The 22705-nt window shown below is 48.2% G+C and overlaps 1 protein-coding gene across 1 annotated transcript; it reads right to left on the minus strand.

The window, feature by feature from the left end:
- Positions 1 to 4183: 4183 nt before the first annotated feature.
- On the minus strand, positions 4184 to 22698 carry TTC22 (tetratricopeptide repeat domain 22). Its single transcript, XM_045028603.1, has 7 exons — positions 22132 to 22698; positions 13394 to 13449; positions 11079 to 11194; positions 10181 to 10299; positions 9226 to 9387; positions 5732 to 5884; positions 4184 to 5077 (listed from the first exon to the last, which is right to left on the minus strand). The coding sequence occupies exons 1-7, from the start codon at positions 22696 to 22698 to the stop codon at positions 4547 to 4549; spliced, it is 1704 nt and encodes a 567-aa protein (XP_044884538.1). The 3' UTR covers positions 4184 to 4546.
- Between the last annotated feature and the right edge of the window lie 7 nt (positions 22699 to 22705).

The following is a 22705-nucleotide window of genomic DNA, read 5'->3' on the forward strand; positions in this document are numbered from 1 at the left end:
ACGGGGGCAATGTTAGCAAAATTTGGCGTGTTCACGAAAGCACCAGCGCCTGGAGTCATGTGATTATGTGTGAATCGCAGCTTTCATTTTTTAAAAAAGTAACTCACTAGCCCTTGTGGTTGTGAGGAAAAGCTTGAAAATGTGACCCATGTGTAAGCTAGAAGCTCAAAACTCATAAGGCAACAAATAACCCCCCCAACATTTATAACTGTTAAAAATGTCTTCCCGATTTTGGGGGCCCGACTTGTGATTTTTTTAACGCTTTCCAGTTGGCTGCACAGGGCAGAATCAGAGCATATTTTCAACATGGCAAACTGGCTTCAAGTTATTAACTCCAGACTGAGCAGTAATTTGACACAAAGTGTGTTCTGTGACTGTTGCATGCATGTCAACATTCACAGAATGTTAGTGAAAAGGAAGCATGTGGCATCCTCAGCCCTTATCAAAGAGCCAGGTATTGCAGAACTGCCAACATGCAGAAAATGTTGCCAGACACAATGTCTCAAACATGCCAGGCGGGGGCCAGGTCTGAGCATCCAGTTGGTGGCCCCTTGGTGACTTCTCAGATTCTTTGCCCCCAGCAAAGGACTGGAGAAAGGATTCCACACTGGAGAGTGGAAACAGCAAGAGGGGTAAGCAAGAGCACCTGTGACCCTTTCTCTATGGACATAGAACAGTTTGAAGGAGAGAAACATCCCTCCAGGCTGTAGCCCCTCTGAAAGAGGCCTGGGTAGGTGTGGACACTAGGGGTGTGTGTGAATGTCTACCCAGCCTGTGGCAGTGAGCCTCCCAGCACAGGCTCAGGCTACGGCACTAAAGTTGGCTATGAAGATGTTGTAACTCACATTCTGAAGCCTAGGGAGGAGGGTGGGCTTCAGCCATGACTTAGAAGCACTTTCTGCACAGCTGTTATTAGTACAAGCCTGAGTCTGTTGACCTGGGCTCAGAAGCTTGCTGCTGCAGTACAGTGACAGGCTGGCTCTCCTCTCCCCTCTCTCACTCTCAGGGGTGGGGTAAAGGCTGTCAAGCAGCGAGTGCATGGAGCTGCCCTCAGCTGTCAGTCAAGAAAGAGTGGCCAGGAGGTACATTAATGCAGCAGAATTAATTTCTACAGACATTGCTTTGAAATGAGGCAACATACGGTATTCCTAAATAGCTGGTGTGCTGTGACCACTGCTTCTGAGAGCAATAAGACCTGCCTCACTGTTCCCTTTCGTCCCCCACCCTGTTTGTTGTATCCACCTGTTGTATCTCATCACATACTTAGGTTGTAAGCCCTTTGCACCAGGGACTGTCTTTGTGTTATGTGAGTGTAAACAGCATCAGGCACATTGTGGCCCCAATCTCATATGGGGCTTGTAGGCGTTACCACAGTAACAAATAATAAAGAATAATAATGACTGAAACAATTTCAATAGACAGTAGCAATGTGGAAGAAATGGCAAGTTTGTCCCTTTTTACACTTTCACTGTGTAAATGTCTTTATTCAATGAAAAATCAATATACAACCATTTTTATTTACATGTTGCCTGCCCAGTAAATATTGATAGAGCTGCTGTAAGACTACATGTGATTTGATGCCGTTATTCACATATGCCTTACGAAACACATCATCTGTCTCCTCTGGTAATATATAATTTGGTTTCCATCTGTCTGTTTTACTGATGAGTCATAAGTTGCTAAACAAATGTTATTACCTTCATTTAATAAATTATGTTGACAGGAAATATAAATATTGTAACAAATCCATGGCCATATAGGATCTTCGTGACTGTCACCATGCTGTATCTCCCCAACCCTACGGAGCTGCGCATTCCATTTCAATGACCATTTGGATTTTATAGCAATATCTGGGGTAGAACTCACAGCCACTACCACTTGAGCTAAAGGAAAATTACCACCTATAGGTGGCAACAAACAGCTAAGCAGTTCTGATTTCATCCAGCAGAGAGCAGTGGTTCACATACCTACTTGCTAGTTCATTGTACCGCTACTTGGAAGATTCTAATCCAGGAACCTATCCTTGCAACAAAGCCCGATGCCAACTCTGTCCACATATCTATTCAAGTGACACCATCATAGGACCTAATCACATCAGCCACGCCATCAGGGGCTCGTTCACCTGCACATCTACCAATGTGATATATGCCATCATGTGCCAGCAACGCCCTTCTGCCATGTACATTGGCCAAACCAGACAGTCTCTACGCAAAAGAATAAATGGGCACAAACCTGACATCAAGAATCATAACATTCAAAAACCAGTAGGAGAACACTTCAACCTCTCTGGCCACTCAGTAACAGATTTGAAGGTGGCAATTTTGCAATAGAAAAGCTTTAAAAACAGACTCCAATGAGAAACTGCTGAGCTTGAATTAATATGCAAACTAGATACTATCAATTTAGGCTTAAATAAAGACTGGGAATGGCTGAGCCATCATACACATTGAATCTATTTCCCCATGTTAAGTATCCTCACACCTTCTTGTCAAACTGTTTTAAGTGGGCTATCTTGATTATCACTACAAAAGTTCTTTTCTCCTGCTGACAATAGCTCATCTTAATTAATTAGCCACTTAGAGTTGGTAGGGGAACTCCCACCTTTTCATGTTCTCTGTATGTATATATATCTCCTCACTATATGTTCCATCCTATGCATCCAATGAGGTGGACTGTAGCCCACGAAAGCTTATGCTCAAATAAATTTGTTAGCCTCTAAGGTGCCACGAGTACTCCTGTTCTTTTCGCGGATGCAGACTAACCCGGCTGCTACTCTGAAACCTTTAAATAGTTTGTGAACCCTCTAGTAGTGCTCACTGTGTTCTATGGTTTAGAAAGCTGCCAGTAATCTGTATAACTGACCTTGCATGTTGTGTGTATTGAGTAAACATGGTTATCTGGATCCCACTGTGCCCAAGTGGTTTCTACATACCGTTATTGTGCAGATGGAAAGAGGCCCAACTCTCTGTTTTGGTTCTTGTTTGTTATTGTAATTAAGTTCTTCTTACAGGGCCTAATTCCCTTCCCACCAAAGAAAATGGGAAATTTGTGACTTATTTTAATGGAAGCAAGATTAGGCCCTCAGAGTATTATCATGGGAAGCACCTTTCATATCTTTAAAACTCCATTAGAAATACATTAAAAGAAGGTAGAGCACCTCACATAAAACAAAATATGTATATGGCTCAGTGATGTGCTGCTAACAGTTACCCCCACAGACATTTCCGTGATAAACCTAGGTGCTGGAGATATGCCCACCCACGGAAAAGGAGAGAGAATCTAGTCATTTGAAACAAAATGCTTTCTCGATAACTAATGTAAAACCAGAGAATGAGGCAAAAATCATAAGACAAAGAAACTTACATTAAACACAGCTTTGCTGGAAAGGTATATAATTTGTTCCACTAAAATATACAGCGGACATTGATGAGAGAGAGAGAGAAAGAGATTAAACCTTTGCCCTGAGTTAGAAAAATATCCTCTTCCCAGCATTCTGCACCATCTGATGCACTCCAACTGGAAGATCTTTGCCCCTCAGAAGTATTTTTATGAGCACCTGGCCAGAGTCAGCAGTATCAAGAGACTCCATCAGAGGCAGAGAAACCACCTCAAATTTCATGCCAATTCAGAAGAATTTTAGGTGCTCCCAGGAGCCCACAACAACCATCCTTAGTTCAGTTATTAGTATGGGTGGTTTAGTGGTAAAATTCTCACTGTGCATGTGTCTGTTTCATACAGGTCTTTATACTGCTTTTATCACCATAGTATGGGAGATCTGTGTTTGATTCCCAACCAGTGCAGAGCTGAGTTGGGGATCAGATACTATGGTGATGGGAGGCAATATAAAAGCGTAAGGTAGAAAAGACCGAACATATGAGATTTTCTAGTATTCAACAGCTCATGTTTCCTTCCCGCACTAAAATCTTTCTTACCTTATTAACAGATGTGTTTTTCATTAGTTTAAAATGAAATCCAAGGATTGTGGCCTGATCCTACATGGTGCTAAGCACCCTCAATTCCCAATGAGTTTGCAGGATCAGAGTTCTGCATTAGCTGCATTCGCTTAGTGAAAAGGAGGATAATTGAGTGCAGACCAATACCAGCACACAGGCTATTCTACAGTGGATGATATCACATCCCCAGAATGTAATGGAGGCAGAGTCGTCCCGCAGATAGGGTGGCAGTCTGGGAAGCAAGAGATCTGGATTCTACTTCCAGCTTTGCCAGTAACTTGCTGTGTGGCCTTGAGCACATTTCAGACCAGGTCCAGCCTGAGAAACCTGGAGCCTGATTTTCCGAGGGGTTGAGCACTCACAGCTTTGATCACTTTTCATTATTTGGTCTGTCCCTCAATTTCTCCATTTGTGAAACAGAGACAGTAATACCTGGCCACTTCTGCACACTGCTCAGAGATCTGCGGAGAAGAGTTAAATGGTTAGCTTATTGACTACTGCCTGTTTGATGAGATCTGAGAGAACTAGGTGCGTTCAGACAGTATCAGCCAGAAGGCAATTGTGCTGCATGACGTGAGTCCAATGTCGGTTGTTCAGAAGGAGAGTGATCGCTCATTTAGTTTGGGCTTGGAAAAGTCAGTCTTTATTGTCTCAAACAGCATCTTCACCAGCTCGGTATTCCCTCTGGTGACCATAGCTTTGGAGAGCTCGATCACCTCTGTTGTGTGATTGCGACACACCAGTCTCAGCTCCTGGCGGACACGTTGCTTTGTGTATTTCTCCTCAGCCTTCTTGACCCACAATTCCACCTCCTGCATCAGCATCTCAGCATTCACCCTTTTCTGACTGAACAGTATAAGGAGCGTCTCCATCAGGCACCGGAAACTCTCTGTGTAGGTGGAGCCTACATCGTCCAGTTCTATGGCTCGCTTGAAGCACCCAATGGCATTGGACTCCTCATTTTTAAGCCGCAGGCATTTCCCCCTGAGCAGCTGTATTTCCGGTAGTGTATCTCCCAGGTCAAACTCCATGGCTTTCGCAAAGAACTCCAAGGCATTGTCCAGTGCCGTCTCGTCCACTGGGAATAGTTCCTGCATGGCATCAACGCCCATATAATAGTAGACCTAGAAGGACAGAATGACAGAATAACTGCAGATTCCCAGCTGTGGTTTACAGGGAAACTGCAGAGCCTTTTACTACTGCCTGAGAAGACTGCACTACGCCACGGTAACATTCGTTAGCAGAATCCACCAGTGGACCACGCAAAATGGCCACGGCATAGTCGAGGCGCTGGGCCAGTCTGCATACATTATACACAACCATCATTTGAGCACTCCAGTTCACCTCCCTCCATCTCCGGCCCTACACTGATTCTTAGGGAACGGCTACACAGCAGCAGCTGTGCAAAGGCTAGCCTGCCCAAGCTAGCGTGAATCCAGCTCGCACTGGTAAGAACAGCAGTGAAGACAATGCGGTGCGGGCTTCAGCACAGGTAGTAGAAGCCCAGCAGAGACCCTGAGTACATACAGGGCTCCTAGCCCACCCAGGGCCCCGTGCTGTGCTACCTTCACTGCTAATTGGATTCAAGCTAGCTTGCATAGGCTAGCCCTTGTTCAGCTTTTCCTGTGCAGCCATACTCCAAGAGCCAGGACTGAGCCTTCAGGGTTTCTATGTTCTATTGTTCTTGTTTCTTTAAGTTGTGAATGTAAATAAAAACATGAAGACATGAAAAAAGCAGCAGCTGTTCTCACTGGGAGAGCATCTGTGTATTTACTCACCTGGCCTATGTCCAGGTATGTCTTCAAGCACGGACAAACCTTTACAACGCTTTCAAGGTCCTCTTTAGCTCTGGTGAGATTTTTCCTGTCTGGCATGCCTCCCAAACCCATCTTTGCACGTTCCAGATCGCGCAGATAGAGCTTAATGCGGATCTAGATACAGGAGGAAACTCATTCTGGCATACATCCAGTTTCAATGTTATCCCTCCTGCCACAATATTTGGGGTTAGTTCATGCTTGTAGGGCCATTTGAACATATATAGCACTAAATATATTAATATTAGTAAACAAAATGGAACACTGTCGGCCAGATCCTCAGTTGGGGTTAATCGGTGTAGTTCCACTGCAAGCCAAGTTACATGAGCCAAGGAGCTATCTATCTTGCCCACCACCAAAGTGTCTGAGTGCCTAGGACAACATATTTCCACACACCTCCTGGAGATGTGTTGACCAGTTACTGGAATCCGCTTTCACAGTGATGAGGATGTAATTACCAATTGATCTAATGATCTTATGATATGAATAGGAATTGGGGAACACTACATGTTTCTGTCAGTTGCCCCACGCACCCCATTGGCGACCTGAGGAGTTTTACCTGAGTAAGAACTGCAGAATCAAGCCCTTTGTTTTATATTGTTTCATAGTCTTCTGAAGCTGAGTCTATTTAAGACACAATCTGGCTTTCAGAAACTGCCCTAATGCTGCATTTTTTTGGCCTCATACCTGCATGCAGCTGAGCTTCAAGAGAAATTAGAAACCTCCTTTGAAGGACAGGTCTAGCCACATACTAAGGATACCCAGGACAGCCTGAACATTCACTTGTGAGGTAATTTATTTCTTAAGGAACTGAATATTTCATGTCTTAAAAAATAAATAAAGTGAGAATTAATCTCAGGTTTATTTAAAAACCAACCAACCAACTCCCATTTCAGTACTTTGCTGCTGTTATAATAGGAAACAACCGGCTATCTGAGGTAGGAATCATCAACACCATTGTACAAATGCGGACACCCAGATAGACGGTAACACTTTCAAAAGATCCCAAGTGACTTAGGAGCCTAAATCTCATTCAACGTCAATAGGACTTTGGCTCCCAAATGCCTGAAAATTAGACTTAAGTGGCTAAGTCACTTATTAACATTTGAAGATGTTACCCTAGGTGACAAGAAGTCCGTGGCAGAGCCAGCACTGGACTCAGATCTCCAGGCTGGCTCTTTAACTATGAGACTATCCTTCCTCCCCAGCTTATTTTCCCTTTGGGTGACTGCTTTGACTATCACATAACATAGCCCAGGACAATAATAGCTTCTTTTCTAGCGTTTAGCTTCAGCTATCAGGAATCCCTAGTGGGGAATCCCACTGGCACAGACAGAGCCATTTCCAGGAGCCATCTCAGTGAAAGGCTCCTCAGATCACGAAGAGGAATGTGACTCCTGAGTACAAGGCCAGCCCTGGTGAGCCCCATTTTCCAAGAGAAATCTCCCCTGAGGCCTGTATCTGAGTGAATCAGCTGGCAAGCCGCTCAGGGATGAAGATGCTTATTCAAATGATGCCTCTAATATTCACCAGTGTCACAGAGAGGCTGCGGATCTTGGCAAATGCCCTCTCCAGTTGGCTGACTGCACTCGGCTGGCAGGGCTTGAAAAGCAGATCAGTGGCCTTACACGGGGATTCTGCATTTTGGAAGTTCATAGATCTTCTGTCAAATAAAGCCCTTAATGGAAACACAGAGTCAGGCTGGCTCCTGGAAGGAGGGAGGTAGTGGTAGGTTTTTGTTCTAGGTGGAGAGTGGCAGGAAACCAGCATTACCTTCTGCTGGAACTCAAGTGCCTTCCTGTGATTTGGGGCCCAATCTGAAGGCAATGGAAGCTGATGGGAAGAGTCTCATTGACTTCAATAGGCTTTGGATCAGGCCCAAGATACCACAAACCTGCTCTTGTGTAATGACAGCAAATGAGAAATGTTGATACCTTGATGGGCCAGATCGGTTTCCATAATTATTAATATTTACAGCAACAATGTACATCTCCTGGGATGCCTTTTATCTAGAAGCATCCCAAAGTGAGTAACAAACTAAACAGAGGGATCATTTCACCCACCACTGATATACAGCCACCTCTGGGGTGGAACATGGCAGCTGTTTCACACCACAGAGTAACACTGCATAACAGGTTAGAAGAGGAAATGAAGGGTACTAAATGCACATGCTTACTTAATTTCTTAAATTAGGCCCCAATTCAGCAGAACTTTAGGTACCTGTTTCACTTTCAGCACATGAGGCATCTCACTCCTGTAGTAAGTGCAGGCCCTGATAAAGGCCTAGTATGAGGCCTGAGGCCTGAACTGAAGTAATGAACAAGACTTTGCTAACAAAAAGCAAAGTTAAGCTGTGAGCCAGAGGCCGGCTTGGTTCACAGAAGCTGGCACGAAAAGGGCTGATGCTGAAATACATATTCACCTAGCATACCAAAAAATAAACATAGTACTAGAACATATTATACTAAAACATTCCATAGATAACAGGAGGACAGGCCGACCCATCCCAATGACAGGGGCAAAAGGGTAAAATGATGAATAGAGTTGTTTTGAACCAACATGTACAAGGTAGAAGGCGGCACCTTAATACGTAGAAGGGTTGTAACTTGCTACGTAGAGAGGTTGTACCTCAATACGTCAGGTGTGATGTGTAACTTGTTTGTATCGGTGTATAAGAATGCATCCCTGGGGAGGTGCCTTTGTCCGGCCGTAGGGGGAGTGGAAAGTCCCGCCACTAAGCCGGGTCCTTGCCAAGAGGCACTTTCTCGTAGTATGCCCTGAGTTAGGCTAAGAAACCTACAGGGAACTGCAATTGTGTCCGAGGTCGCAATAAACCTAGCCCGATGTGGCTTTGCATCTTACTGGACTCTGTGGTCATTGGGGATTCTCGTCGGGTCTGCTGTGTCAGCTTCTGCAGAGCTGGGGCAGCACACAGAGGGACTCACACACGCAGCCGAGTGATATCAACAAGGAGACAGCAGAGCACCACACCGGTACCGCTCTGACAACAACTCCTATTCAGCAGAGCACATAAGCACATCGTTTACTGTAAGCAGGTGAATAGTTCCATTTCAGTCAGCAGGACTACACATGTGCTTAAAGTGACAAAAGTGCATATGCGCTTTGCTACAACGGAGCCTTACTTTTTTAAGGTGAGGCTGCAGTCCCTTTCAGAAAAAAACTGTATTGTTCCAATGGGCTTCCCAGGATGAGCTGAAGCCTGTGCAAGGTGCTACTCCAGAAGACTCCAGAAATCAAGCAAAACGACATAGACAGAAATATGAGTTGTTGGGTTTGTTTGGTAAGTTTAGCATAGCCTAAAATATTGTGCAAATGACGAGGTTGCTAGAAATATTGCCACAAGGCCAGTCCCTGGCCAGGGTAGGAGCTGCTCCGGCTCTTGGTTCAGACTGTAGCATGGGCCCTTGAAGACTTTGTATCAAAGACAAGCAACGTACCTTGGCCCGCGTGCAGTAGGCCTGCCAGTTGAGCTCTGGATCTTGTAGGACATCTAGCGCCATATTGCAGATTCCCATAGCCATTTCTTGCTTGCCCAAGAAGTGGAAAATTTTTGCCAGTCGGTTTAGTGTGGGAGGATTGTCTTTAGCTATTTCTATTGCCTTTTGAAACCAAGAAAGCAAAACATATTTCCATCAGTGAACTGCCCCTTACTGTACTGATCAAAGGCCCAGAAACATCCCTGAGTTTTGGGAGAGTTTAGCTCTGGAACCTGACTGGGTGGGTGGCTTAGGCCTGTATATGCCAATGCTGCCTTGTGTGATAATAATCTTAACCCGAGAGCTGGCAGGACTGCTGAGTTGCACGTGTAACCCAGGCAGGCTGCCAATGGAGCATGTAATTCCTCAACTCCCGAGTTGTATTGGGAGCAGGGGTGTAGTGAGTGTGAGGCTCAGGTGCTTGTATAAGGGCTAGCGGCTGGGAGGGGTAAAACAAACACCCGGCCTAATCCTTCTCCCTTCTCTCCATTCCCCGGGACTCTCCCATCCCTAGAACTTCTGCACTCGTAACAAAAATTAACCCCTGGGTGCTTCCTCCAGCCTCATCTTACAGCTTGGGCCCCTGGGCTGCAGTAAGTGGTAGCTCTTGTCATCAGTGGAAGAGACTGATTCACATCACCTGAGAATCTGACCCAGTGTCCTTGATGGGGAGGTCTGCTTGTGTAAGACAGAGATCCTAAGCTCTGCTGGCTTTGCCTTAGATGTACTGCTCATTCTGGAGTAGGGAAAAGAAGGCATGAGGATGGGGTGACGGGGAAGGAGCAGCTAAGAAGGGAATGGGGAGGAGAGAGACGGCAATCTGCATGGCTTATGGGGGATGTAGGTATAGAGGAGTGAGCAATGGGGACTTCCCCAAGTCTTCTTGTTACACGCTAGCAATGAAGTAAAAAAGCACCTTGCCAAAGCAATCAAGTGGCCCAGTCCCAGAGTAACCATAGTCATGGATCCCCATCGGGGTGGTGGAAAACGTCTCTTTCCTTTCCAGCAGCATCCCGAGGTAGCACCAGGCCAGAGCTGGGGAGGGAGAGGGGAAGAACAGAAGTCAGAGCAGGTTAGCCGTAAAGACACTAACATTAGAAGCTATCCATCCTCCACAATCAGGCTGAAGGGACGTTTCACTTTGGAAACAAGAATTCACTGAGCTGCTTTGACAAAAGATGCTTTTCAAAGTCAGGTTAGTTTAGTGAATTTAGTGCTTCTGAGAAGTGCCCAGGAGCCTGGAGTACTTGGTTTCTCTGCAGCATGAAGAGTAACAGTACGAGCTGCCCACACACTGCCCCGCCCATGTACTTCGACCCCACCCCAGATTTCTAAGGGGTCAGAGGATAGGTCACGTCCCAGAATCTGTCTGCTCCTTGGCTTCTCTGCTGAGATTGCCAATACGCAGCAATTGTGCTGCTGTTAAAAACATTATTTCCCTGATCTCTGTTGACTAGGAACTGGACTGAGACCATCAGTTTATTTCACCCAGGCCACCCAATAACCATTGTATGATAATTTTTAGGCCCTAATCAGCAAGGTGCTTGAGTGACTAATTTTAAGTATGCGACTAGACCCATTTGCTTCAATGAGACTATTCATGTGCTTAAAATTAGGCACTTGCTTAAGTACTCTGCTGAATCAGGGCCTTAGCAGCTACCAGAGATGGGATTTGTAGATCCTTAGCTCTTCTGCATATAAGGCCACGTTCATGTATGAGCCTAACCTTAGGCAGGCAGGTGTGAAAAGCTTGGTGAGTTGCGGTCTGAGCCCTGCTTCTTGTGCAGAGCCCTGGAATGAGCCGGTTCTCATACCTCTGTAGTGAGAATTCGAGGACTTGGTCACTTGTCGAAGCAGAGCCAGCGTTCTGTTAAAGGAGGGCAGCCGCTTCTGCTCATCATTTCCCTTGTTCATCAGGATCCCATCTAATCTGTAAGAGCAGGAGTGGTTTGGTTAGTGGCTCCTAGCTACACAAACACCTCTATCAATAGGACTGCTCTCCTTAGCAAACAGCGCTTTGATTGCTCAGTATTACGATACACTTCTGCAGTCAGTGGGAGTGGCTTACTAGACACAGCTCATGTCTCAGACCCTAGAACAGCAAACGCGCTACTATTAATTAGACTTTACACAGCACCTTTCATCCAAAGGTCTCAGAGGTGGATAACGTTCTCCCCACTGTACTAGAAACCGAGGTGCAGGGACGTAGAGCGAGTTGTCCAAAGTTACACAGTGAGTCAGGATTAGAACTCAGGAGCCTGATTCTCCACTGCATTGCAAGAGTGGAACGTAGGGAGTTGCCAGACTGGATCAGACCCCTGTATCCTCTCTCTGACAGTGGCCTGCACCAGACACTTCACAGGGAAGTGTAAAAACCCTGCAGTAGGCAGATGTGGGGTAATCTGCCCCCCACACAAATCTAATCCTAATCTCTACTAGTTATAAATTGTTTTGAGCCCTGAAACATGAGGTTTTATCTCCCATCTCATGCCCTTTCTGTTAGCTGAAACTATAATTAAGGCTGCGAGTCTGTCACGGAGGTCACGGATTCCATGACTTCTGCAGCGGCTGGTGCTGGGCCAGCAGCAGCAATTTGGGTGTGCGGGAGGTGGCTCAGGGCTAGGGGCAGAATTTCAGATCCTTTCTTAAGGGCTGCAGTTTACTTCTCCTGTTGTATCCTTGGGGCAGCCGGTGTAGGAAGCAATCACTTGAGGCCAGAGAGCAGGCAGCTAACCAAAACCTCCATTTTATTTACATATCTACAGAGAGCTCCCCCAGCCGGTTGAAACCGGTTGAGCCAACCCATAATAATCTAACTCAGTTGCCATAGCAACAAAACCATGACAACCAAATACACAACATCTCCAAATCAAACAGCACAACACAAATCCAACTCACGAGATCAGGCCCGGACCCGGAATCTCCCGCAGGTCTCCCTCTCAGCTGGGCTGCTGCTTTGGCCTTTTATCTAAGGCCCAAGGCCTAGAATTTAGGAGCCTAAATGCCTTTGTGGATCTGGGCCCAGTGACTTGCAATCTATCACCTGATCCCTGGCCTCAGAGCCAGGAGAGGCAGGTAACCAGGCAAAGCAGGGCTAGGCACAACTCCTTTAAAAGGCCAGCCACCCTGTGCCAGGTAGAATGAACTCTGCCCTCGCTATCCACTAATTCAGTGCTCATGGCCATGGTATCTGAGTTTCTCTATGAAGCCCCTTCTCCTACCAGGCAGTGAGAAAGAACGAGTCCGATATTGGGTGAACTCTGGGCCCCACTGAGGTAATTGGGAGTTTTGCCACTGAGCTCAATGGAACCAGGATTTCCCTCCGTGTCATTTACACAAGTCCTCCTCTGTCTGTGGCATCCGCTTCCCCCTGGCATTTGGCACCACTGTAATGTGATGCTAAGTTGGTTTCAGTTCCCCTGATGCATTACCTCTTTTCCACCGCTTGCTAGCCCAGGCCTCACTAGAGGGGTGTGCTTTGGTTTGCTGTGCAATAAAAAGAGAGTGAAAAAAGCCACTCATCTCTGCATAGAAAATCCCTTTCTCCGCACCCTGGGGCAAATCCTGATCTCACTGAAGAAACGTCTCCCATAGTGCACCACAGCCAGGGACACACCACCTCCCCTCCGTGGTCACCAGAGAGCGAGACATGTTGGCCTGTGAGGAGTTCCTACGGGGAATCAAAATGCCCCTGAGAACCCAGAACAAATTAAACACTCTAGTGAGGAAATGACTAAGGAAACTCTCTGGCTTGTGGCTCAAAGAGATCGCTCTAGGAGATCTGTCACTAGGGATTTTGATTGTGCCATGAATGGGGTCTGAATAGACTGGGCATTTAATTCACCTGGAGAGAGATGTTAACTAGCACCTGTCACCTGGGGCAGTCACAATCTATCCCACACTGGAGCTATCTGTCAATGCCTTTGCTTTGGTTGAGCAGCCTTGGGCATCTCACAGTCCTTGCTACAACTTCCCAAGAAACAAAGCAGATGGTCTGCCAGGTTGCAGGCAAACTCCCCCATTCCAGTGTAACCTGCCGTTGTTTATTTCTCATGGCACCCTTGAAGAAGGTGTTTGGTGCTGTTCCGCTCTCTTCTTCCAGCTCCGCGCCAGGCACTCCCTCGCTTACCTGATGTACAGAGTGGCCATAGTGAAGTACCAGCTTCTTTTCTCCTCCAGGGGGATCTGAAATAGGGAAAGGTTTGTAGGAAAGTCATCATTAACACCTGAAAATCGCCCTCCCGAATCCACTGGCCTATGAAACTAGATGTCCCAAGGCAAGATGAACCTGCACTTTGCCAGGAAAGCAACATTCAAAACACTTCTTACTTTCCTATTCAATAAGAGACGCTGGGCCAGATCCTCAGCTGTGTAAATCAGTGTCGCGACATTGGTGCTCCATGAGTTTTTAGCAAGGCAAAATCTGCCACAAAGGTTCCTTCTTAAACAGAGATGGTTCCTTTCAAAACCCATTCAGTATGTCATGCAAACCTCTGCCCTTTCACACTGTCCTTTAAGTTCCACAGTGGATGTTGCACTTTCACCCAGGGATCTCAAAGCACCTTGTAAACACACGAGTGAATCCTCAACCCACTGAGGGAGAACCCTACAGAGAGGGGCAGCTGTAGTCTAGTGCCTTGAGCCAGAGCTGGTAGTCAGGAGTCTGCTTATGACTCTGCCAAGGACTTGCTGTGAGACCTTGGGCAAATCTTTGTGCCTCAGTTTCTCCATCTGTAAGAAAGGACAGTAATACTTATCCACCTTTGTAAAACCCTTTGAGGTCTATAGTGTCAATGGCAATTGGTTCACAAGCAAAGCACTAATCATTCCATTTTACAGAGGGGGAAATGGATGGTCTGAGGAGTCAGTGACAGAGCAAGGACTAGAACACAGGAATCCTGACTCCCAGGCCTCAGGTCTACCCATTAAAAGGCACTTCCTGAATGCAGGTGTCCTCACAGACACATGGATTTCCTCTCTTCCCCCTATTTCTGCAGCCATCCTATGCCATTCTACTCAGGGTGGCTTATTAGTGTTTACTCTGTTCCATGCCGGTTAGAAGTGGGTATCCATAAAGTGTGCATCTGTATAAGTCCTACGAGGTTGTTGTATGCATTACTGTGTTTAAAGATGGTACATAACAGAGCCAGTCTGGGCCAGCAACATGGAGATCAGGCTTGTCAGGTTCTTTGCCTGCAGCACAGTCCCCTCACTCTGCACAGAGAAGATGCTTTCTGTTTAAATGGGAATTGCACAGGACCGTGCAATGGGGTAAGTCTTGGTGGACAGTACATAACGCAATGGGTTATGAGTTGCAATATTAACCAGGTTAGCAGTTTCCAAGAGGTGGACGCAGGTACAATTAAAAGGCGCAAACATCATTCTCCGTGTTACTTATATTCACACTGCGCTCAGCACTGCATAGGGCACACAAAGAAAGCAAGCCCCTGCCCCAGAGAGCACAAGTCTCTGAGGCTGACACATAGAAGACAGCACATGCTGGGGGATCAAGTGGTGGGGATGGCTTAGCGAGGGTTGAGGCAGAGTAATGCCTTACAACAACAATCCTGGCTCCCGCTTATCGTACCCAGAACAGAGCGATTTCATACTGTAGCTGCTCGCTGCGTCACCGGCGTGAACAGCTGCTTAGCAAGCACAGGCCCAGCCAGCCAGTTGCACCAGTGAGGTGGAGAAACCAAATGGACAGTTTTCCCACACAAAGCATCGCTTTCCTGCCCTGTGCTGAGGATTCAGGGGGGAAGGAATTGCGGGGAGGGGTAGCAAGGGTTACACACACTATCTTTGCTGTCTCCTGCAGGTGCACGGGGAGCAGGAGGTGAGGGCGGATTTGTCTCCACTCACTTTGCAGAAAGGATGGTCTCACAAGCACAGCACAGCACTGGGAATCAGGAGATTTTGGAGTTCTGTTCTCAGCTCTCCCACAGGCCTTCTGTGTCACCGTGCTCAGTTCAGAGTCTTATTGTAACTGCACTGTGCACACAGTGTTGTTGGTGCCGTGTTAGTCCCAGGATAAAGTCTGTGCTTGTCTCTCTCCCCAACAGAAGTTGGTCCAATAAAAGATATTACCTCACCCACTTTGTCTCCGCTTTGTGCAGGCTTTCGCTCTCGTGCAGAGTCGCTATAAAAGTTGCCAGTCTGCTCCGATTGTGTTTGCACCCACTTTTCGCTGGTGTAAATAACACACAAGGTGCAAGGCCCTGGAGCATCAAATCTGCAGTGTTAAATCCTGGCCTCCCAGTGAAGTCAAAACTCCTATATACGCTGTAGGACAAGGATTTAACTCATGTGCCTCAGGTTCCCTATCTGCTACAAGGGGATAATAATAATGCCGTCCTCAGAGAGGGTTTGATGCTAAATTTATTCATGTTTGCAAAGTGCGCTGAGATGCTCAAACAGCAGCAGCTGCAGAGGTGCAAAGTGTTAGCATCTTTCGCTGGGGTGTAAGGGAAGGACAAATGGGGACGTACGACAGGAATAACAGACACACAAATATAAAGCTTTCAAAATAGCCAGGAGATTCTGCGGTGAAGAGCTGTCGGCTTGTTGGATCTAATACCGTGTAGGTGGCAGAAATACGTTCCAATGAAAGAGAATTCTCGGTGCACTATAAATATCTGAAAGTACTTGGCTGATATTTAGCCTGCTGCTGTAAGCAGAAATGCCAGCTCACTGCAGAAACCCCAGCTAACAGTGTTCCAGGTGGGTAGCTGCCCCAAGGGACAGTTTTGTGAGCCAAGCGACTGGTTCCAAACTCCAAGAGCACAGCCTCCCTCCCTGCCTGCGCAGACCCCCTCATCCTGTTGTGGCCAAGGAACTGACTGCCAGGCAATTCCCTTTGGGAGGATCCTTAGAAGTCAAGGCTGTGAGTGTCGTGCATGGGCAGCCTGGGACTCTCCCGAGTCCAGAGATGTCCCAGGGGGACTAGGCTCCCGAGAGGAGATGGTGGCGGTGGGCAGGAGGTGAGGCCACTGCCCTGCCCACCCTCTGCAGCCAGCCCGCTCTGCTAAGACATGGGGTAGCAGATGTGCTCACCTTGTGTGCTGGGAAGCTCCAGGGAGCCTTATGTCTTCCTACAGCACAATGCTTTTCTCCCGTGGGGCAGGAGGCTCCACAGCACTCTAAGGTGGGCTGGTGTCCAGGGGTATGTCTACATTGCATTGTACACCTGGGTCTGTGAGACCCAGGCTTGTGGACTTGGTGTTTCCAAGCCCAGGCTGCATCCACACAGCATTGTAAACCTGGACTCAGCTCTCACAGCTCTGCTAACACATCCACACTGCACTATGCAGACCTTCTGACTCGGGTCTGCAGCTTGACCTGTGTCCACGCTGCAAAATGACAGCGCTTGGACCCAAGTCACAGCAGGACTTAGGCTCTGACCCACCCCCCTAGGAGGGTCCTAGGACCTGGGTCCTGAGTGCTTGCTGACCCGAGTCAGACGGATGTGTGTGTGGACAGAAAAGGGACTTGGCTGAAACCTGAGTTGGAGCCCGAGCTTAGCATGCAATGTAGACATACCCTAATAGGGCCAACCTGACTTTAAACATCTCATCGCACGTTCTTGTAACAACAGGAGTTTGCCGTGCGGATGGTTGTTGGCCAGCATTCTCCATCCCAGCTGTTGTACGACATGCCATGCTCCAGCCGCCTGCCTGGCGGCTGCCACTCCCCCAGAGGTAGCTGCCTTTCATTCACGGGAGAAGTGTTTCTACAGGTCCTTGCTCATTCAGCCTCCACTGATACCCACGTTAGGAATGCTGAATCAGGTGCTCAGCACCTGCAACTCCCTTGATTTCAATGGGATTTGTGGATACTCAGCACCTGTGAAGGTCTTACAGATTGTCTGGGAAGCATGTGGGGATCCTATGAGGTTGAAAGTAACAGATTACTGGACGGAGGGAACTTGCACTCCTAGCTCATTAGGAGAACTGAATAGAATTGGAAAGGCCATTCCTCCTCCCTGGCTGAAGCTAAACCAAGCACCGTTGCTGGTACTTTGCCCATGATCTGTTGAAAGTGAACCAGCTTTGTGATCTATACTCCCATCTGGTGGCTCTGTTTGCATTTAATTGTAATGGGTTGTGGGCAAAGTGCTAATTGCTATTCCCTTTAGACCTGGCGGCGGAGCAGATTTTGCAGGTTAATGGGTTTGAAGAGCACTGAGCTGGGCTGGATTGTTTAAAAGTTTAAGTTTCTTTTTTGATTTCTTTGTGGGTTCATTTTATCTGGGCACATAAATAAAATAAGCCTGTACCTTAAACGGCCTAGCAAGACTATGGATCATGATGTAGAAGGAAGCAGCCAGCGCTAAATGAGAAAGGATTTCGACACATGATTTTGATGCCTAACTTTTTGGATGCCCAACCTGAGACATGCCTAAGTGTGTGTGTGGGGGGGGGGGTGAATCTGTAAAAAGTGCTTAGCACCCAGCCCTCAGAAAAACAGGTCTCTTTAAAGTGGCTCAAGTTGGGTACCTCAACATTAGAGCTGTGCGGAGAAAGGGAATTTTGTTCCAGGGAGGACCGATGTTTCAATTTGGAACGGAACCCAACATTTTTGAAAGTCTCCATGAAAGGGAATGGAACCCCAGCTGAGGGGCATTCTGCCCAGCGGGCAGTCCCTGAGCTGAGGACTCTGGTAGCTCTGGCTGCGGAGGAGCTGTTAGCAGGTGCGCCGAAGCTCCTGGCTCTTTGGCAGCCACCTGGTGGACTGGCAGGGAGCCGTAAATCTGGGGGCCCCAGCTGAACAGAGAGCCTTGGAGCTTCGGAGTCACAGTTCCCAGGGCTTCTTGGCTCCCTACAAGGCAGGCTGCCTGAGCTTAGAGCCTGGAAACCCAGGCTGCCCTGGTAGGCTGCGGAGGGCTGGGTGGGTGAGCTGGCAGGAAACCAGGAAGTTTTCTAAACCTGCCTGGCGGGGGGATCCATCAGAACTTGGTCAAAAAGGAGCCATCACCGTGAAACTTTTCCAGTTTGACCAATCGGCATTCTCGGAAAAGCTTTCCACTGGGGAATGTCTAACCAGCTGACTCAGAATCACTCATCACTCCTGGCAACCCGCCTGGCTACGTTCTCTGGAGCCAGGTTGTGCCTGGCCTTCAGTGGAAGAGCGAGAAAGCAGGAGAGGGCACAAAGACGCTGCCCACCCCAGCCCTTGTGCTTTGCTAAGTGCAAGTTTGATCGCCTCATCTTGACCAACACCCCAGAAACTGAACCAGGGATCTCCAGACTTAAAAAACGTAAGCAGCCACAACCTGAACTAAAGACCCAGCCTCTGCAGCTGGGGCTGTGACAGACTCACACCTGCTGTGGCACAGCACACAGCCCGCACAAGGCTAGCACTCATGGCTCCAGAGCGGGGAGGCCTACGCCTCCACTCCCTTGTGCAGCAGAGCAGACAGTGCATCCTGTAACAGAGCGATGCCAGTGCTGACCCGGGTCTCTGGGAGGCAGAGTACCTGCCTGAACAATGCCTCTTGGCGCTCCCACTGAACAAGGTGTCTCCACCACACAGTGCAGGGCTGGGGCTTAAAATCTTGCTTGAACTTTTGCTAAGCTCTCCAGCTGGGAGAGCAGATTTGCCATTCAAATCCTCGTTTTTCAAACTGAAACCTGCTCCTTTCCCCACACTGCCAGAGATGTTAGGTTGGGCTGCTCCCCGGCAGGCAGTTTAGACACAAGCAGCAGGGCTCCTGCACGCACTTTCCCCAAGGCTGCAGGGCTTTAGTTGAGTTACAATTCCACATGGCCCTACAGTAGATAAGATCTGCCTGAGATTATTCAAGTGAAGGGTATGAATGCTGCTGGACTAGATTTACTAGGAGCATGTCTGGCTCCAGAGTTTTTGCCGCCCCAATAGTTGAGCACAGTCCAGCTGCCTCGCCTGGAGGAGACCAAAGCACGTCCATGCAGTCTTTCAACCAAGGTCCAATCATGGTTTCAACTTAACTGTGGCCGAACCAAGTTCCGACAGGATGAAGCTGTTCATGGTGGTGTTAAATCAAAGCTTGTGCAGTGCTCGCCAGGCCTCTGTAATGTTCACGAAGCACTCAGGGGTCAGGTGCGTTGCAGAGAAGGTAGAGCATCCCTGCACATCGCAGCCTGCGTCTGCTCAGGGGGCTGGAATCACCATTCGGGAAGGGGAGGAAGCTGAACACAGCCATTAGCATAACCAGCCCCTCACTGGGAACTCAAGAGCCATTTCTACGGCCCAGAGGTGGTAGCTATGTTGGTGGGAGAAGCCCTGCTGTCCATATAGCACTGTCTACACCAGGTGTTCGGTCGGTATAACTGTATTGCTCAGGAGTGTGGATTTTCCATGCTCCTGAGCAACGTAGTAATGAATATGACATAAGTTGCTCGTGTAGACCAAGCCACAAAACCTTCTTGCCCTTTATACCTTGCCCTTCTAGAGGAGACAAACCGAACAGGAGATATATGGTTCTGAGGTGACTCTCATAGCAGCAGAAGGCTGCCTGTGTTGACGGGGCGATTTCCCCAGCTGCTGTTTGCATATTCGCGGGCCCCCCTCTCTGAAACACCCACCTGCTCAAGTCCAGCTGCTTTCTGGTTGAGATGCAGTAAGTGACAGCGCTCGGCGTTAGACCGTCGCCTTAGTCACACGGAGCGGCTCTGCATCACTAACCTCCTACTTTGTGAAGAACTGCGAAAAGTTTAGTGCCAGACGGCAGAATTTTAAATAGCCGCTGAATCGCCTGTAGCAGCACTGCCCCCTACCCTCTCTGGCTTCAGGCTAGCGGCTGCCTCAGTTTCCCCCTCTTGGGCTCCCAGTAACTTCAGCATAGGTCTTTCATGTGTCCTGTAACGCCCCTCCTCGGGGTCTGGATACGCAAGAACTCCCCTAGCCTTCCTAGCTGGCTCCCGACCCTTGGTGCAGTGATCCATGGCTGGGCGCTGCTGAGTCTGTCCTCTAGCAGACCTGCTCTCCACCTTCCAGCCATCCTCACTGGCTGCTGCTCTCTGCTGCCTTGAACCCCTCCTGCCTGGGCAGTTGGGAGAGTCTCTGAGCAGCTCATGCTGCTCTCCTGCTCCTTTGAGCCCCTCCCTGCTCTCCATCTAGCAACAGCTCCCAGGCCTTCCTACTTGGAGTCTCCCCTTTGATTCTCTGCAATCTCCACCCCCAGAAGGCTTGATTCTAGCCACACAACCTGCCGGTCTGGTGGCACTGCTCATCTTCTCCACCTGGGGAGACAAGTTAAGTGGGTCACAGGTGGGGCCCTGGACCTATCTTCCCTTAAAGGGGCAAGCACTCTGTGACATCCCCCCCTCCCATCTAATTAAAATGAAAAACATGGTCTGATAGTTTTCATCTTACTGAAACAACAGACCATCCTAGAACAGGAGGTCCAGAGAATGATGCAGCACTAATTCTCTTGCTATGCATTTTTATCTGTTTCTCTATCCTAGAGTTCTCTGTCCTGCTCTTCACTGACATCTTGCTAACTCTTGTGATTATTTTTTTTAAAGCCCCAGGAGTGATGTGAGTCCATGAGACTCTCATCTTGCATTTAAAAGTAAAAGCAAGTTTCTAGTCCTCAGGGTTGCAAAGAAAAGGTTGAAAAAGTCCCCTGAGTGCAGCCTAAAGGCTCAGGTAAGAGGAGGCAAAGAAAAAGAATCTGAGATTAATTAGCTGTAAAAACCCTGATTTGCTAAGTCTAGCTCAGGATTTTCTGGGGCCTGACTCATGATTTTTGAATGTTGGGGGTTGGCAACACTATTTGCAGTGTTGCTGTAGCCCTGTTAGTTCCAGGATCTTAGGGAGACAAGATGGGCGAGCCAATATCTTTTATTGGACCAACTTCTACGGGTGAAAGAGACAAGCTTTTGAGCTGAGAGCTCTTCTTCAATTGTGGGTAAGCTCCAAAGCTTGTCCCTTTCACCCAAAGAAGTTGGTCCAATAAAAGTTATGACCTCACCCACCGTGTCTCTCTGTAATAGTTACGCACTTCCCAGATAACATGTCTGCTGTCAAGAATTTAAAGGAATGAACTGAGCTGTAGCACTCCTGAGCTGTAGCACTCCTGAGCATCTTCTAGCTGAAGGCCTTGAAGCTCCTTCCAAACATGGCTGGGAGAAGTATTTGCACTTGACACAAAGCCTTGAGCTGAATGGCTTAAGGAAGGACATTTTCTGCGGCTTTGCCCACGGAACACAGTTAGTGTCTTGAAGCAAATTCAGGGTGTGTGCTACACTGATGCTCCGTCTGTTCTGATGTCTCAGAGAGCGTACACCGTGCAATTCTTATTCTAACAATAAACAAAACCACCTCTCGACCCAAGTGCTCCTTTAAGTGAGCATACCAGCCACCCGCCTTTTATGAGCTCCCAGAGGGCAGCCACACACTGCGTGTGCAGAAGGACACGCCTTTGTTTGAACAGCTAGAGAAGATAAGGCTGTAAGTGCAGAACACCGTTTATTCTGATCACGTAAGACCAGAGTAACTGAAAACGGGCTTAAAACTTTCCACAATCCCATCCAGCTACAGAATCGTGTCACCTTTATAGGGGCTGATCTGCAGGATCGGGCCCATAGAGATCAACAATTTTAAGTGACACGGCACGAAGGAGGGTGGAACACTAATGATAGGAGTGATTCCCAGAAGCTTTCTCCTGGCAGGACTTTACTCCCTCAGGCTTATACTTGTCTGCACTGTCATACCCAAGCTCAGCTATTAGCTGGTAAATTAGTTCCTATTCTAGGTTCTCGTGATCATAATGAACCCATGATTGAATTGCTCTGCCCAAAGGATAGAGGCCCTACAAAGACACGCGGCACGTACATCCAGTGATACCAGACAGCAATCTATGCATAGGTAGGAGCCATGACTCACCTGCTGCCCATAAGCAAGAGCCTTGTCATAGAGCACGAGTCCGGCCGTCAGTTTCTCCATTCGGTCTTCTTCATCCACAAGCCCAATGTCAAAGACGTAAGCGTAGCCCTGCTCTGCCAGACAGCGGGCTGCTCGGAGCCTGGGATCCCCCTGAGACTCGTCTTCCGAGCCCAGGCCCATTAAGTGGGCTAGTTTCTTGGTGCAGTCAGCCTCTTCCTGCTCGCTGTCCAGCCTGTCGTACACGTAGGCCAGGTTGGCCCAGGCATTGAGGTTGTCGGGGTCCTCCTGGGAGATGCTCAGGAAGATCTCCTTGGCTTGCTCCATCTCCTCCAGGTGGAAGGAGAAGACCCCGAGCAGGTTCCTGACGGCGAATTGCTGGGAGCCAGACTCAAGCTCTAGCTCATACATCAGGCTGTCTCGCTTAAGCTTCATGTCCCTCCCTCTGAAATTCACAGGGGAGCAGGGCTCGAAGTTCAGGTTCATCTCCAGGTGGAAGTGACCGGGGATATAGTCCATCTCATCAATGAGCGTGTCAATATCCACCTCGGCTTCCTCCGGGTTCTCCATGGGGACT

This window comes from Mauremys mutica, chromosome 8 (genome assembly GCF_020497125.1).
Source record: "Mauremys mutica isolate MM-2020 ecotype Southern chromosome 8, ASM2049712v1, whole genome shotgun sequence".
Taxonomy (NCBI): Eukaryota; Metazoa; Chordata; order Testudines; family Geoemydidae; genus Mauremys; species Mauremys mutica.